This window comes from Elaeis guineensis, chromosome 10 (genome assembly GCF_000442705.2).
Source record: "Elaeis guineensis isolate ETL-2024a chromosome 10, EG11, whole genome shotgun sequence".
Classification (NCBI taxonomy): Eukaryota; Viridiplantae; Streptophyta; class Magnoliopsida; order Arecales; family Arecaceae; genus Elaeis; species Elaeis guineensis.
The window spans coordinates 32,701,563-32,716,198 of record NC_026002.2 but is presented as its reverse complement, the minus strand read 5'-3'; the positions used below and the strand labels follow the sequence as shown (position 1 = coordinate 32,716,198).

General features: G+C 36.1%; 1 protein-coding gene and 1 long non-coding RNA gene across 3 annotated transcripts; both read right to left on the bottom strand.

Annotated features, from left to right (window-relative positions):
• Positions 1–5,707, bottom strand: LOC105052726 (stem-specific protein TSJT1). 2 transcript variants are annotated; one of them, XM_010933651.4, is made up of 5 exons: positions 5,417–5,706; positions 2,370–2,610; positions 2,159–2,279; positions 1,093–1,202; positions 1–280 (listed from the first exon to the last, which is right to left on the bottom strand). In XM_010933651.4, exons 1-5 carry the CDS (start codon positions 5,617–5,619, stop codon positions 245–247), a joined length of 711 nt encoding a protein of 236 aa, XP_010931953.1. In that variant the 5' UTR covers positions 5,620–5,706; the 3' UTR covers positions 1–244. The 2 variants fall into 2 exon arrangements, with proteins under 2 accessions (XP_010931953.1, XP_073101181.1); XM_073245080.1 differs by lacking the exon at positions 1–280 and adding an exon at positions 659–804 and having other exon boundaries at positions 5,417–5,707.
• Positions 5,708–7,214: 1,507 nt separating this feature from the next.
• Positions 7,215–9,609, bottom strand: LOC140852090 (uncharacterized). Its single transcript, XR_012134988.1, has 3 exons — positions 9,464–9,609; positions 9,081–9,220; positions 7,215–9,008 (listed from the first exon to the last, which is right to left on the bottom strand). It is a non-coding gene; the product is annotated as an uncharacterized lncRNA (long non-coding RNA).
• Between the last annotated feature and the right edge of the window lie 5,027 nt (positions 9,610–14,636).

Genomic DNA, 14,636 nt, shown 5'->3' with positions numbered 1-14,636 from the left:
TGACAAGCTAAAAATAAATTTCAGTTACTGGGAAAAAGTTACTTTAAACATCTTATTTTGAGCATAACCAGATTTACATACATAAAGTCTGATTACAATGCACTTATGGAGGAGGATTACACCTAAAAGATTATTCTAAATTGAAGCACACTCGTGACATTCCAGCATTATAAACACGGTAACTTCATGCCTCGTGGCATCCATTCACAACAAGATTGGATCTTCTGCCCCGAGCAACTCACTCCTAATGTGTTGCTGTGAGGACTGCAGATCCTTCCACCTGTACATATAATAGCAGCAAATTACAGTTTTATACTTTATAAGGAAGATGAAAGATAATACAAGTTATTTCGCAAAAAATATAAATTATTTTCTTAGCATGAATGATGCAATTAGACGGCAGATTCCTTCTTTTTCTTGGAAAGGACTTTTTCTTAAGGTATATGGTAAGGAACCGGCTTCAAAGCAGATTGAGATGGATGATACACGATGCAAGGTTATCATAAAAGCCAACCTCAAAGCTTCCTGCTTCACTCAAAGCCCATTTAGATCCTCCTTTCATTGGTAAGAATCTAAAAGAAGGGCATCTTTTCAGTCCCTGCTAACACCACCATGAGTGCATGATCTGGTTCTTAGCTTGGAATACATTGCAACATCACATTTTTTTTAGCTCATCCATTTCTCCCTTTGCAGTTTCCATTTTGATCCAAACCTGATCTTGGACATGCTCATTGCTCACCCATAAATATGCCTTCTGTTGCTATCATTGTAAGCTTTTTGTCTCATTCATGACTTCCCTTGGATCTACATAATGATCTCTATTAAGTGGCTTTTCAGATACAATAGAAAGTCAGGATATTCAAGAAAAAAAGAAAAAACAAAAGCTCGATGGCATAATTTTTATTTAATTTAGTTTATATTTGTGGCTTTATTTCACACCTAATGTAGTCTGGTTCTCATACCATATATTCAGGGAAAAAGGGTATCAGACATAACATAATCTACAATAAATATTTGAAAAAAAGTTTTTCTCAAAATATTAGAACACAGTAGAGTTGCAGATTATCATAGAAGAGAAAGCGTATTAATGACCTTGAAAGTGGCGCCGCATATCTCTTCTTCATCTGCTAAAATAGCAGTGACCTTGTTCTTTGGGTTCTCAAAGCTTTTCAACCCTCCCAGAGTGTTCGAATAGAAACATCCTGCAGTGCAGCCACCAACAACTATATATAAAGATGAACATCACGAGTTGTAATGACTAGTTGCTCAAAGGGCATCAAAATTATCCTATTTGTTTTACAAGCAAGTCCATGATTGACTGGGTGAGCATTGGAGGGTGTTCATGTCTTCCTTACAAAGTATGGTAGCGAAGATCAAGATCAATGACAGTGCTTCATCATGGTGTTACAAGTTTAATCCTTCTGTGTTTTATATAGTAAATGACAAACTAACACAAGGGAGAATATGGGAAGTTCATTAAATCTCAGAGGTATTAAGACCATATGGAAGCATGCTTGTGAATTCTAGTAGTTAAAGTTAAACACTAAAATTCTGGAATCATCAAATCATGCATATTCACAAGTTTGGATTGCTTGCTTGCGGGACAGGGAGTAAACAGCTGTAATAAAAGTTGAAGTTGCACTTGCTCGATTTGACCAACAAATTCAAGTTCAATTGAGCTTCTATTCTACTCTTAAGTAGGTTCAGAATATCTATTTTCTAATAATAATAGGAGGGTAAAGTTTAAAGACTCTTTGATAGGAATAAAGATCTAGATAATTTTCTTCCCTTAAGAAAAGGTTTTTTTATAGATCATTTCTTGAATTTGGGCATTTGAAGTGGCTGTAAACAACCAGATGTTTAGAGTCAAAGTTATTTTTAGTAGATCATAACATCTTTTCCTAATATTTTAGCACTCTCTTCTTTGTGGTGAGTGGAACAGCTATTTGTGCTGCAAGTTTAATTCTTCTTATATAGGTACCATCTAGTACTATATAATCATGCACACACTCAGGTCCTAAACTCTAGTATTTATTGATCAATCACCTTTCTCCATTTTACACTGAATCATAACTCAGTGTGTTGTTATATAATATCAGAGCATCGATCCTATAACAATCCTATATCTGCTAAACTTGCGAATCAATAGATCAATTACCTTGAGGGAACGGAGCAAGAGACTTGCCACAAGATCCTTTAAGCAAGTCCAGATTGTCAGCAAAGGCCACACACCCATCTGCAGTAATCCCCCAGAACAAAGGAACCTTTCCATCTGGATCCTGTTACATTACAATCATGACACAGCATCATGAACCACCAGAGCTGCATGCAAATTACTTGAGGTGCCAAGGGTGCGGATGATCACTTACAGAAGCCACGAGGAGCGAAGAGGTGGACTTGTCGAAGAGCACAAATGCAAAATTTCCAGAGAGGTAGGCAAGCATGGAGCTGGGTGGATATGGTGCCCGGTCGCGCAGGGCCTTGTAGGACTCGATGACGAGCATCACCTCATTGGCACTCTTGGAGAGGCCATAGTGCTGCCTTAATCTGCCAAGATTATCCAACACTCCTTCAAACAGGCAGAATATATCATCCTTCGCTGCAAACGACCTGCAACAAGATCACCATCAGTGCTTCACACAAAGAGAAGGTGTTATATATAATATATTTGAGAAGATCACCCGTTGAGATTCAAATTTTTGCTTAAAAGTTGGTATAAAATTAGTTTGAGGCTTTGAGGACGACGTCTGAACACCACCCACCTCCCACCATGAGTCAAGTTATTATATGAATGGATAGGTATGGGACACATGTAATCCATAAAAAACTATTATAGTGATCAGAGAACAGCAGGGTTTTTTTTTGTTTTTTTTTTTTCCTAATTAAGGATCATAATAGCCCTAAGGTTCAATACCTCAGGAGTACAACCAACGGTAGAAGGGCTGTCAATTATTTCAAGAATTATTCCATATGAGAAACATCTTCTGAAGTTTGAGCATAAAACTTGTCTTGGTCCACAAAAGAGAACAGGTTGTCGAATGATGGAAGAATTATTCGCATTAATAATTGAAGGAACACCTAAAGCTGGAACATAAGATACTTCAAGATTACTACAAGTATCTTGATGCTGGCCAACTCGTCAAACTCGGTTAACATAAGTATGTTATGCCATATTGGTTGCACAAACTTTACAAAAAGAATCTTCTACAGCCCAAGCTACAGGAATTGGTCACAAGGAAGACTTTAATAAGTCATTCCTTTCTCCCAATAGCTGGAACTCCCTTTCTCTACCAGATTACAGCTCAGAGTGGTACTCAAGAATCTTTCCAATCAATAAAGTCCCATGTATTAGTAGGCTATATGAATGTCCCAAACTAGGGGTGCAACAAGAACATATTCGAATTTTAGATTTTGATGTGCATAAAAATCTTATACAAGAAACGCTAGTACTTTACAAAAATGAGGTAGCCACAGAAGCAAGGTTGTGTATTCTTCTGTGGGGCCTTGTCTGCTAGGTATGGTCTAGGTAAAGCTTGTATATAGGAAAGTAACAAAAATTTATATATTTAGGGTATGTTTGGAAAATCTAGTATAATTGGGCTAGATTTTCTACTGTATTCATGGATTGGGCAGCGTATTTTGACATGATCCATGTTAACCCAAGAACACTGCAACTTAAATCCGATGGGAGGGGAAAAAATTCTATAGATCTTTTTTCTTCCTACAGATCAACAAGCCTACAAGTTAGGATTAAGGCTAGGACTTGGACAAATTTTAAGAAAACACAGATTATCAAACCCAATACCTATAGAAATACCCAAACTGATCTTTACTGGTCTAGACATTCACCCGATTCCTATGAAAATACCCAAACTGACCTAAGAATAGACTTGGCTAGTTTGAACTCAGCTCAAAATAATAACTAGAAACTAATGTAAATAAAGTTATTCATGGAACTTAGATTCCCGCTGGATCTTTTTAAGCAAGTTTCCTTGTATGTTTGGGTTTCTTTTGAAAATCAAATAAATTAGATGGATTACTCAATTAGCCATGCTAAGGCAACCCTAGATCTCAACTTGCTTCCACCACCAAACCCTATGCCCACTAACAAACTATTTTTGCTGGCCTGTCATCTCAAGTGTCACCATCTTTAACTTGGATTGGCTATCATTTAGTTTTCAGGCAATACTTGATAATAACTTCATCTTCAGTGGTTATTCTCTCTCAGGTAAAATATTTTGTTGTTAGAATATGTCAAATTAACAAGGAACCTTTCAAGATATGGAATAATTGCGGTGATACTTTGTGTCCAATCGGGTGCATTCAAGAAATTATTTTGGGGAACAACAATTAATATCAAGCTAGCAGTAAGACAGATGTTGGACATCCCGAGATTTTGAGTAGGGATGGCAATATTTAACCATTTAAATTGACTTAACTCGTTATAAATTGGATTAAATTTTATATTTAATAAAATAGATAAATTTAAATTTGAATTTAAATTTTATTTGATAAATAAATTAAATTTGAATTAATTTTTTTTGATCTATTTTATATTCGATTCGATCAGATTGTCACCTCTAATTTTTAACAGCTAGCTTGACCATATTGCCTATGTGTTACCCGGTGCATGAGTTCGAGAGATCTGCTTTATTTTTATTTTGTTATCATTATTTTTGTCTCACAGGCATGGGACCCACGCGAATAATTTGTCTCATAGCTTGCTGCTAAAAGTTTCCAAATCCCAGTTTGTCTTTTGCTTTTTTTCTTATTTATTTATTCCTACTCTGTGGGCGTGTTTTCCAGAAGCCACAAGCCCTTCCAAACCGCCTCCCACAAACCAGACGGGAACGTAAATATAATATTTTATTATTAAAATAAAAAGAATAATTAAATATAGTTAGTTTTATATATTTATAACTTCTACATCATAAACACTATTATTTTTTTTTTTTTTTATCAGCGACACATCTTTTGCATCATTTCTTATTTCCTAATTCTTGAAAAAAAAAAAAAGTTTATTCAACTCAAACTCATTTCAAACATCTTACCCCCCCAAAAAAAAAATCATTTATAGGGAAAAAGAAATCCATTTCTTTAAAAAAGAAAACAAAAAAAAAATGCTGATTTTACAAAACCACCACAAATCATTCTGGACAGAATTAATACAAATTTCCCAACTTCTCACAACATAAAAGTTCTAGAACAAAACAACAATTAATACTATAAAAGGCAAAAAAAAAAAAAAAAAAAAGCTAAAAAGAATACCAAAAGGATCATTTGATTCCGTTACCCATCCAGGATGAAGGAGAGATGAGATGACCAATATAAAAGAAAAGGAAACCAAGAGGACGAGGTAATAATAATAACAATAATAATAATATAGTTGATAAGGGAAGGGATAGGATATTATAACCTGGGGCGGAAGGGGGACTGGTTGGCGTGGGAGTAGGCGAGGTGGCCGAGGGAGCCGATCTGGAACGACACGGCCGGGACAGAGCTGTCGATGAATCGAGCCACGAGCTCGGACGCCCGCGTCTTCGGCGACGGCGTCCTGCTCCCCGCCGCCACCAGCTCCGCCGGCACCTCCACCACCTCGCCGCTGAACACACCCAACATCCTCTCCCTCTCTTGCTACAAGCTACGTCCAACAGCACGTCTAGAAAGCAAGGCGATGCTCGCAGAGGGATAGAGATAGAAAGGAGGGTCGGGTGTCGGCTTATATAGCGGAGCTTCTGAGGTGTTTGGGCCCCACTCCTGGAAACCTCATTCCCTTTCCCACTCCTCTCTAGTCCGTCCTTTTAAATTTATATTGCTTGTCATGTTATACCTTTTTTTCTTTTTTTTTTCTTTTTTTTTGTATAATTGTCTTGTGGTACCATTTGATAGCCCGAAAGTTGCCCAAAATGACAAATTAGGTTGCGTAAGACCAGTGACGGAACAGCAATCAAAGAAAAAAAAGAAACAAAAAAAAAATTCTATCAAAAAAAAAAAGAAAAAAAATCCAAATTACAATGCAAATATATCAAATATATCTAAATTTTGAAGCTAAATTTTTGCAGAGCCCTCACGTCACCAGTTGTATTAATGGCACTGATATTAATGTGATCGTTTAGTATTAAAGTTTGTTGTCTAACATACGGTGGATGCTAACGATGGTCTTAACATGCTGGGCCGGCAACACATTTTGTTTTTTAATATACAATAAAAAATTATTTATTAATATTTTATTATATTTTAAAAATATTAAAAAAATAAATGAAGAAAATCATATTTACATATTGCATGGGTCTGTATTAATGATGTCAATATTAATAATAAAAAATTTTATATAAAATTATCCGTTATTCATAATATATTATTATTAATGATGAAAAATACTATTCAACAATCATTAAATTAAGTCCATTATTTGTTATACAACAAAAAAATAATTATTAAAATTTTTATTTATTATAATATATTACACTACTATATTATATTTCAAAAATAATCAAATAAAAAAAAAATCATACATCAAGCACCGTATAATTTATCTACTAGTTATAGCTAGCACTAGATCTCCGTGATCACGAAGCCTATCAATTATGCTTAAAGAACAATACTTTTAAAATATAATTATGTGTATCTAGAAATAAGTATTAATGAATATATTTTTTATTTTCTTACCAAAATAATATAATTTAGATAAATTTTGCTACTATACTTTTTTATAATATTTTAATATAAAAAATATTTAAGATATTTTTATTATCTTTTATATATTTTATTTTTTAAATAATATTATATTATTTTTATTTTTTTCTTTTTTCTTTCTCCTTCTGCCTTAGCTTCTCCATGCGCACCGCCTCCTCCCCTCCAATGCTACTCGTGCCTCCTCCATCTCTCCCCACCTGCCCGCAACTCCTTCGCCTTTATGCCCCCTCTTCAGCACCCATGGTTCCCCCACCATAAGCCCCCTGGCAATGGTGGCTTCGATGACCCCCCACCCTCCTCGCATGTGCCTGCCGTTACCATCCCTCCCTATGCATATCCCTCGGCCCCCCTCTCCGGCACCCACGACTTCTGCGCCACCACCACCATAACAATCCCCACCCCAAGCCCTCCTTTCTGACACTCGCAGCTTCTGCAACCCCCTACCACACACGCCCGTGGTTCCCCCACCCCCGATGCCAGTAGCTTCTTCAGCCCCTTGCCCCATGCGTGCCCGCAATCTCTCTGGCCGGTGATTTCTCTGCACCACCACTACCCCACTCACGGCTCCTCCGCCTTTGTTGCCCACGATGAAGACTTTTTAGAAAACAAAAAAATCAATTTGATTGTGGCATGAATTAGCTCTGATCTTTGAAATATTTACCGCACTAACCATACACATGAGTATTTTAACTATTTAAAATCCGAATGATCCATATTTAATCCAATGATCAGAAATAAATAAATAATAAAAAGACCAACATACCCTTTCGATAGTAGCATATACAATTGCCAAGAAGGTTGGAAAACTTCATTCTCAATTCACATGGCTATCTTGCTAAGATTGCATGCATGTTGCCTTCTTATATCAACCACATTTTGTTAATCTCTAATCACCAACAAAGTCTCATGGCTTTTAAAAGTAGTGTATATATTGCTAAGTATTGTGGCAAGCATAGTAATTTTCAAAGTCCCACATCGGTTAAAACTAAAATAGGAAGAGCCTGGTGCTCCTATAAATAGGCCCTCTTGATTTTTATTTATAACCACTACAACAAGCCAAGCCTTAGGTTAACTAGGAGAGTGTAATCGGGGTCTTGGAGAGTTATAAAGAAGAGAGGGTTTATAATTTTGTCGGTTCAAAAATTGTAGCAGTTTTATTTTATTAGAGATATCCCTTTCAGGATCATGGATGTAGATCTATTTGAGAGACCAAACCATGTAAAAATTTTTGTATTGTTTTTCTCCATTTTATTCTTTCTATTATTTATGTGAGTGCTTCCACTATCAATCTCAACAAGTGGTATCAGAGCGAGGTTCCAGTCTAAAAGAAGAGAGAGAAAGGAGCAAGAGGTGCCACATCAGCAATCCAGGTGGAAGATCAGTCAGCACCATGTCAGAGGATCTCGATGCCACATCAGCATTTTTTTTGAAAAAAAGTTGGTTCTGACTAAGTTTAATGTACTGGTTCTATTTTTTAGGTCGGTTTTCTTAAATTTAGCTTATTTTTTGGTACTTATTGCTGGTTATTTGAGTGGAAGTATTTGATTGGGGATTTTAAACACCATGACTACATTGAAGAATGAGATTTTATTATTTGATGGAAGGACTAATTTTACTTTGTGGCAATACACAATTTAAGATTATTTGGTGTAGTAGGGTTTTGATTCTGTATTACAGGATGAAAAGTCGAATGAGATGAAAGATTCAAATTGGAGTACAATCCAAAAGAAGACAGTTAGTATGATTCAGACGGCACTGGCCCCACAAATTAAAATCATGATGTTGAAGGAGACATCATCGAGATATTATAGGACATGTTGAAGAGCAAGTATGCCTCGAAGATGTTAACTAATCGCTTGATGATGAAGATGGATCTATACTCACTGAAGATGGAGAAAGGAGGTAATATTATTGACTATTCAAATAAATTTAATGAGTTAGTATATTGACTATTGAATGCACGGGAGACGATTAAGGAAGAAGAGCAGGCATTGCTCTTGTTGGCTTCACTATCCAGATCCTACAAATCACTGGTGCGGTCAATGCTAGCAGAAAAAAATATACTGCAGTTAAATGAGGTGATGAAAATTTTGAAAGAAAATCATCGAATGATGGAAGATCAAGATTACCCCAGAGAGAGTCGAGTACTAGTTGCAGAGAGTTCTGAGAGGGGGAGAAAGAAGAGAGATGACCGACATGGTGGAAGATCGAGATCTTGGTCGAAAGATTTTAGCACTGTTGAATGCCATTACTGTGGAGAGTTTGATCACATCCAGGTTCACTACCCAAAGTTCATGGAGGATTTAAAAAGTCTGAAAGAGTTGAAGGGTAAGTCAAAGAGTGATTTTTCCATAAATATGGTCAATACTGATGATGAATTTTACCTCTCAAACACGGCTGCCATTAAAAGTAATTCTAACTGGATGATGATTCTGCTACTGGTGTCCATGTATGCGCTAATCGAGACCTGCTTGACACTTTGCACATTGAGGGCGATTTTGACTACGTCAATGTGGAAAATAATCTGAAGCAAAAGATAGAAGGCGTTGGAAGAGTTCGCCTGAAGCTCCACAATGATAAAGTCAAAGTAATTCCTGATATAAAGTATGTGCCTATTGGTGGAGCTAATATTTTCATTGGGTGAGTTTGCTTTACATAGATACAAGTATGTTAGCATTGAGAATTGGTGTAGAGTGTACAAGGGTGGAAACTTAGTTATGCAAGGAAGGAAGAAAGTGAAAAACATCTACTATGTAGATGGACATACCTTATTAGCGAAGATGGAAAGCAGTAGAAGGACAGACACTCCAAAAATTGAGAAGAGAGTTCGGTTCTTCGATAAAGTAGAGATATGTAGAACTTTTGAAAAAAGAAGGAATTATTGTGGCAAGCATAGTGGTTTTCAAAGTCCCACATCGGTTGGGACTAAAACAGGGGGAATCTGGTACTCTTATAAATAAGCCCTCCTGGTTCTTGTTTATAACCACCACAACAAACCAAGCCTTAGGTTAACTAAGAGAGTGTAATCGGGATCTTAGGGAGTTGTGAAAAAGAGAAGTTTTATAATTTTGTCCGTTCAAAAATTATAGCAGTTTTATTTTAGTCGAGATATCTTTTCGAGATCGTAGATGTAGATCTATTTGAGGGACCGAACCACGTAAAAATTTTTATGTTGTTTTTCTTCTTTTTATTCTCTCTATTATTTGTGTGAGTGCTTCTGTTGCCGGTCTCAACACTAAGAAAATTGGAAAACTTTCTTCTTGGTCTACATGATTGTCTTGCTAAGATTGAATATCACCTTCTTTTCACATTCACCACGTTCTGTCAGTTTCTGATTGCTAATACAATCCACTATGGTCTTTGAAAGTAGCATATACATGATTACCAAGAGTATTAAAAGACTTCTTTTTAAGTCCATGTGACTATCTCACTATGATTAGATGTCGTCTTCTTCCCATGTCCACCATATTCTGTCAACTTTCGATCACCAACAAAATCTATGGTAATCTTTAAAATGGCATATAAGGTTGCCAAGGTGTGTGGAAACTTCCATTCTCAGTCAGCAAGATAGTCTCTCTGAAATTATACATCGCCTTCTTCCCATGTCTACCACATTTATCAGTTTTTGATCATCAACATAACCTGTTGTGGTCTTTGAAAATAGTGTATATGGTTGCCGAGAAGATCGGAAAATTTCCTTCTCAGGTCGCATGATGATCATACTAGGATTAATTCATAAACCACTGTGATAATTGTCACTGTTGTAACAACCAGACTGAATGACTTTTCCATGCACAATGTAGGCATTTGATCTTGTGGAGTCAAGTAGGTATTAATGAATCGCCCAGTTTGAGAAGATCCTCCATGACGCCCGAAACTATAGTAGATTTTTAAACAATTCTATCACAGAAACGATTTAGCAAATTTCAATTTGAACTCCATTACTCCACTTTGGATCAATATAATATAGGCTGGGGGCTCCTTTTTTGGCTGGAAATCATCTTGGTCAAGTCTTGTTGGCTGACCTCAGAATTTTTTATGCTGCTTCAGTTCCTCTCTCTGAGCTCCAGCATGCATGGAAAGGTTTAATGTCAAGTATTCATGGGATTACATTGTAGTAAAAGCATCCTAGAAGGGGACCTTGCTATTGTTATTAAATGGATATTAGAAGTTTCTGCGATCAACTCATTTCATACTTTGCTTCAAGATATAAGTCAAGCCATATAATCATGTATTCAAAGAAGCTAGCTTCGCTACCGACTGATTTACTGAAAGATATGCAAACTTGGATCTTATCGGATACTCGATTTTTCCTTCAGATTTTGCTCATTTGACTGACACATTGGGCTACATCTCTGACCTCCCGGTGCAACAACACAAAAAAAAAGAAAAAAAGAAGAGGGGATAAATCAAATGGAAATGTTGACAAGCTTTAATAGCTAACAAGTGCACAAGATTTATGGTTCAAACTTTAAGAGTTCCATTAATCATCCATCAATAAACTTTTCCTATGTACTCCTAGTTTGTACTGCAACCGAAAACTTTGGGTACTGCAATACAAAAAAGTTTTCCTAGTGGGGCAGGATACATGCATCTAGCCATTTTAGTGTGGCCAGTGTGCACCTACCATGCACTCAAAAGCAAGAGAAGATCACAACAAAAAAAGGACTAGTCCAAACCAACACGCAAAACAATGGGCAGAAAACCATGTGTTTCAGAGAAGGACCCTAGCCAAGACTGCCATCCTGCCAAAGAAAAATAATATCCCAGGAGTGCATTTTTTTTCCATTTTTAGTTTAAAAGCTTAGTTGGAAAGTTCAGATCTATTTGGTGGACTAAATAATTCTATTCTATTCTTTCAGAGCATCGAATCTAGCAACCAGCACTCCCATTGGATGTATCCAAGTTTATTGTTGCGAGGGAATCATCCTCTCTGCCTTCGCAAATTAAAATGTAAAGCACCTGAAAGAATCTATAACAATAGAATATGGTAGGCTCTGTGCATCACAGCAGAAAATTGACTGACATGTACTCTTCACCCGCCCATATCCATCACCATGGCTCTCTTACAGTGTCATTACTGAAAAATCCCAATCTGGTTTCCTATAAGAATTTTCAATAATATTTTATTTTACAAAAATAATTTAATCCAGATATTGATAAAATTGGATAACTGAATTTTTTTTGATTAAATGGATAAATTAAACCATTTGAGATACATCTCAGAGAATTAGATAATAAAATATTTAATAATTAAATAAAAAGATTTATCGGAGAATGATGAATGGATTATTAATATGTTTTTATTTTTTTATTAAAAATAGTATAAACTTTTTCTCTATCCATGACATGGAGTCTATCGAAAGATTTTTGATTTATGGTGAGGATAACGACAATAATGATGATGACGAGAAGTGTATAGAATATTTCAAAGGAGATTGATATGGATGATCGATTCTTCTTGTGAATGCTGGCGCTGGTGATGATAAGATATAATTATAATTTTTTAGAATTTAATGACAGCATGATCATCAACTTTGTAAAAAAAAAATAATGATGATGGCAATAGTGATAAGAAGCTGTACCCCTACGGAAGTGGCAAAATATTCTCGGAGGAGGTTGATGTGGACGGTGGACCCACGAGGAAAGAATCCAAGACAAGTGGCTGCTGCTTTGTCTGGACCGAGCAAAACGATGCCATGAGGTCAAGGGCGCAGCCATAGTTTGGCATTTGGACTAGAGTCACTATTCTTCTTTGTACCATTGAGAGCTACGCTCTTCACGCCCATAGTTATGGTAGTGTACGAGTTCTGGCCCATGGTTTAGTGTTAGTTTAACATGAAAGAAATGGAGATTAAGAGCGACCCTCTCCCCTATAGACGCCCATAGCAATGGTATTATACGAGTTCTGGCCCATGGTTTAGTGCTAGTTTAACATGAAGGAATCTGAGGTAAAGGACAAGGATATTTGAAGACACGGATATTTGAGGACCAAATGTCACTAGATTTTATTTTCCTTTCTTTCCCCTATCTTTTCTCTAACAATGTGCCGAATACTTCTTTCCCATTGTTGTTGTTTTGGCTTAGAGCTTGGAAGATGCTAGGAGACAAGGTGGCCACAGGACAGAATAGATAAATAAGTAGACAACGTATGTAATAGGGTATAAGGAAGGGTTAATTTGCTTGTCATATAATCAACTATGGATGGGAATTTCTGACCCAAATTAACCTGCCAATCCACCTGAAATCATCTAAAGTAGATCAATTTGGGAGAATTTATAATTATCCACTCGAGTTCTAGTTATTTGAGACCAATTGGTTTGGACCTTGGTTTGATTTGGATCTAAGACCGAAAAAAGTTGAGTTTAAACCCTAAACCAGGTCCTTGCCTGACCGAAGCTAGCCAGGGGATGCTAGACTTGGACACAACCATAGTTTGATAACGTTTTTAGACCAAGTTGTTTTCCAATTAAATCATGATTAATTGTTCTTATATTTTCAAGTCTAAGCATAGTAGCTCAAAAACAATTGAGCTTATTCATAATTTTTTTGAGTTAAGAGTCAATGAGATGTTTAGGCAAACTATGTCTAGAGCTCAACGGGTAGTTGTGGGGGACATGCTCTTATAACCCACCTCTAGAACCCTGGTGCCGTGGTAACCACATGATGGGTTATGGGCTCATAATTTGGGTATTAGAACTTATTCTAGTCTATGTTTAAAAGAAGAAACACAAAATACCAAGAAAAGTGTGATCAGAATTTATCACATTCTTTTTTCCATGCTAATAATATTTTTCTTTATGTCACTTTGAACTTTTCTTTCATCTTTCAAACAATATAATCAATAATCCAAGTCGGATTAGAAGGTTGGATAGAACTACAGATGTAGTAGCAACAACTGCATTGAGGATCATTTAAGTTTCCTAACTTGATCCAACCAATTGGAACAAAAATTATATGGGGCAGGCACCATAGGCCATCATACGGGGTAAGCCTAGTTTAATGCCACATTTTCTTTTCTTCACATCTTAAAGAGAAAACTTGTAAGTCAAATAGAGATTAAATTTCTCCTATTAATAGAGTCCATTAGTTTCATAACTGAAGCAATAAAAAAATAAAATAAAATAAAATAAAATGCATGCCTAAAAGCGACTCTTCGTGACCGTCCATATCCTCTTTCTCTCTCACCAAATCTCTCTATCCATTATTTCCATCATCAAACCATTTCTTCCACCCTTAAAGGCTTTCTTCCGAGTCTTTTTCTCCTCTTTCAAATTTCTCATCTTTTCTAAGATTTTTACATCTAAAAATTCGTGGAAACAATGTATCATTTTACCTAGAGATGTATATTGATACATCGGATGAATATTTTTCTAAGGTATATATTAATTAATTATATATTTTGTACCGATTAATATTAAATTTGATAAACTATGTATCAATTTATCTATAGATATATATATAATTTTTAAATTATTAAAAAATATATATTTTATACATATTAGAGTCATCTCGATACAAGCTAAAGGCACACCAAAAAGCAAAGAAGATAGCTACAAGCAATTAGCACCAAGCATCTCACAAAGCCTGGATGAAAGAGAATGGGCAAGAATCAGCCAACAACAACTGCGAAGCAACGGATGGTGAATCCACACCCTACCGGTAAGGAGAAATTCAAGCCGGAGATAGTTGACCTTGTGATTTATCAGTTGTGGTGGTCTCTTACGTCAAATTCTATGATCTAGCATCGCAGTAGACTGAAATAAGGGATTAAAAACCACTGAGGATGAAAAAATAATCATAGATGCATGGAAAGTCAGGCTAGGATAAGACCTAAAGCTAAATCATTCACCTTCACAAGAGCCTCCAACAGCTTCTGACCCTTTTAAGAATGATTAGAAAGATATAAAGTGACACTTAAATCATAAGTATTGGATGGG

Bases quoted from the DNA above. Each gene is read 5' to 3' on its own strand.
- LOC105052726 (XM_010933651.4), bottom strand. From the start codon at position 5,619: ATGTTGGGTGTGTTCAGCGGCGAGGTGGTGGAGGTGCCGGCGGAGCTG. The intron at 2,611-5,416 runs GTTATAATATCC...ATCTTGTTGCAG, and splicing joins CAGTCCCCCTTCCGCCCCAG to GTCGTTTGCAGCGAAGGATG. The intron at 2,280-2,369 runs GTAAGTGATCAT...GTAATGTAACAG, and splicing joins CTTCGCTCCTCGTGGCTTCT to GATCCAGATGGAAAGGTTCC.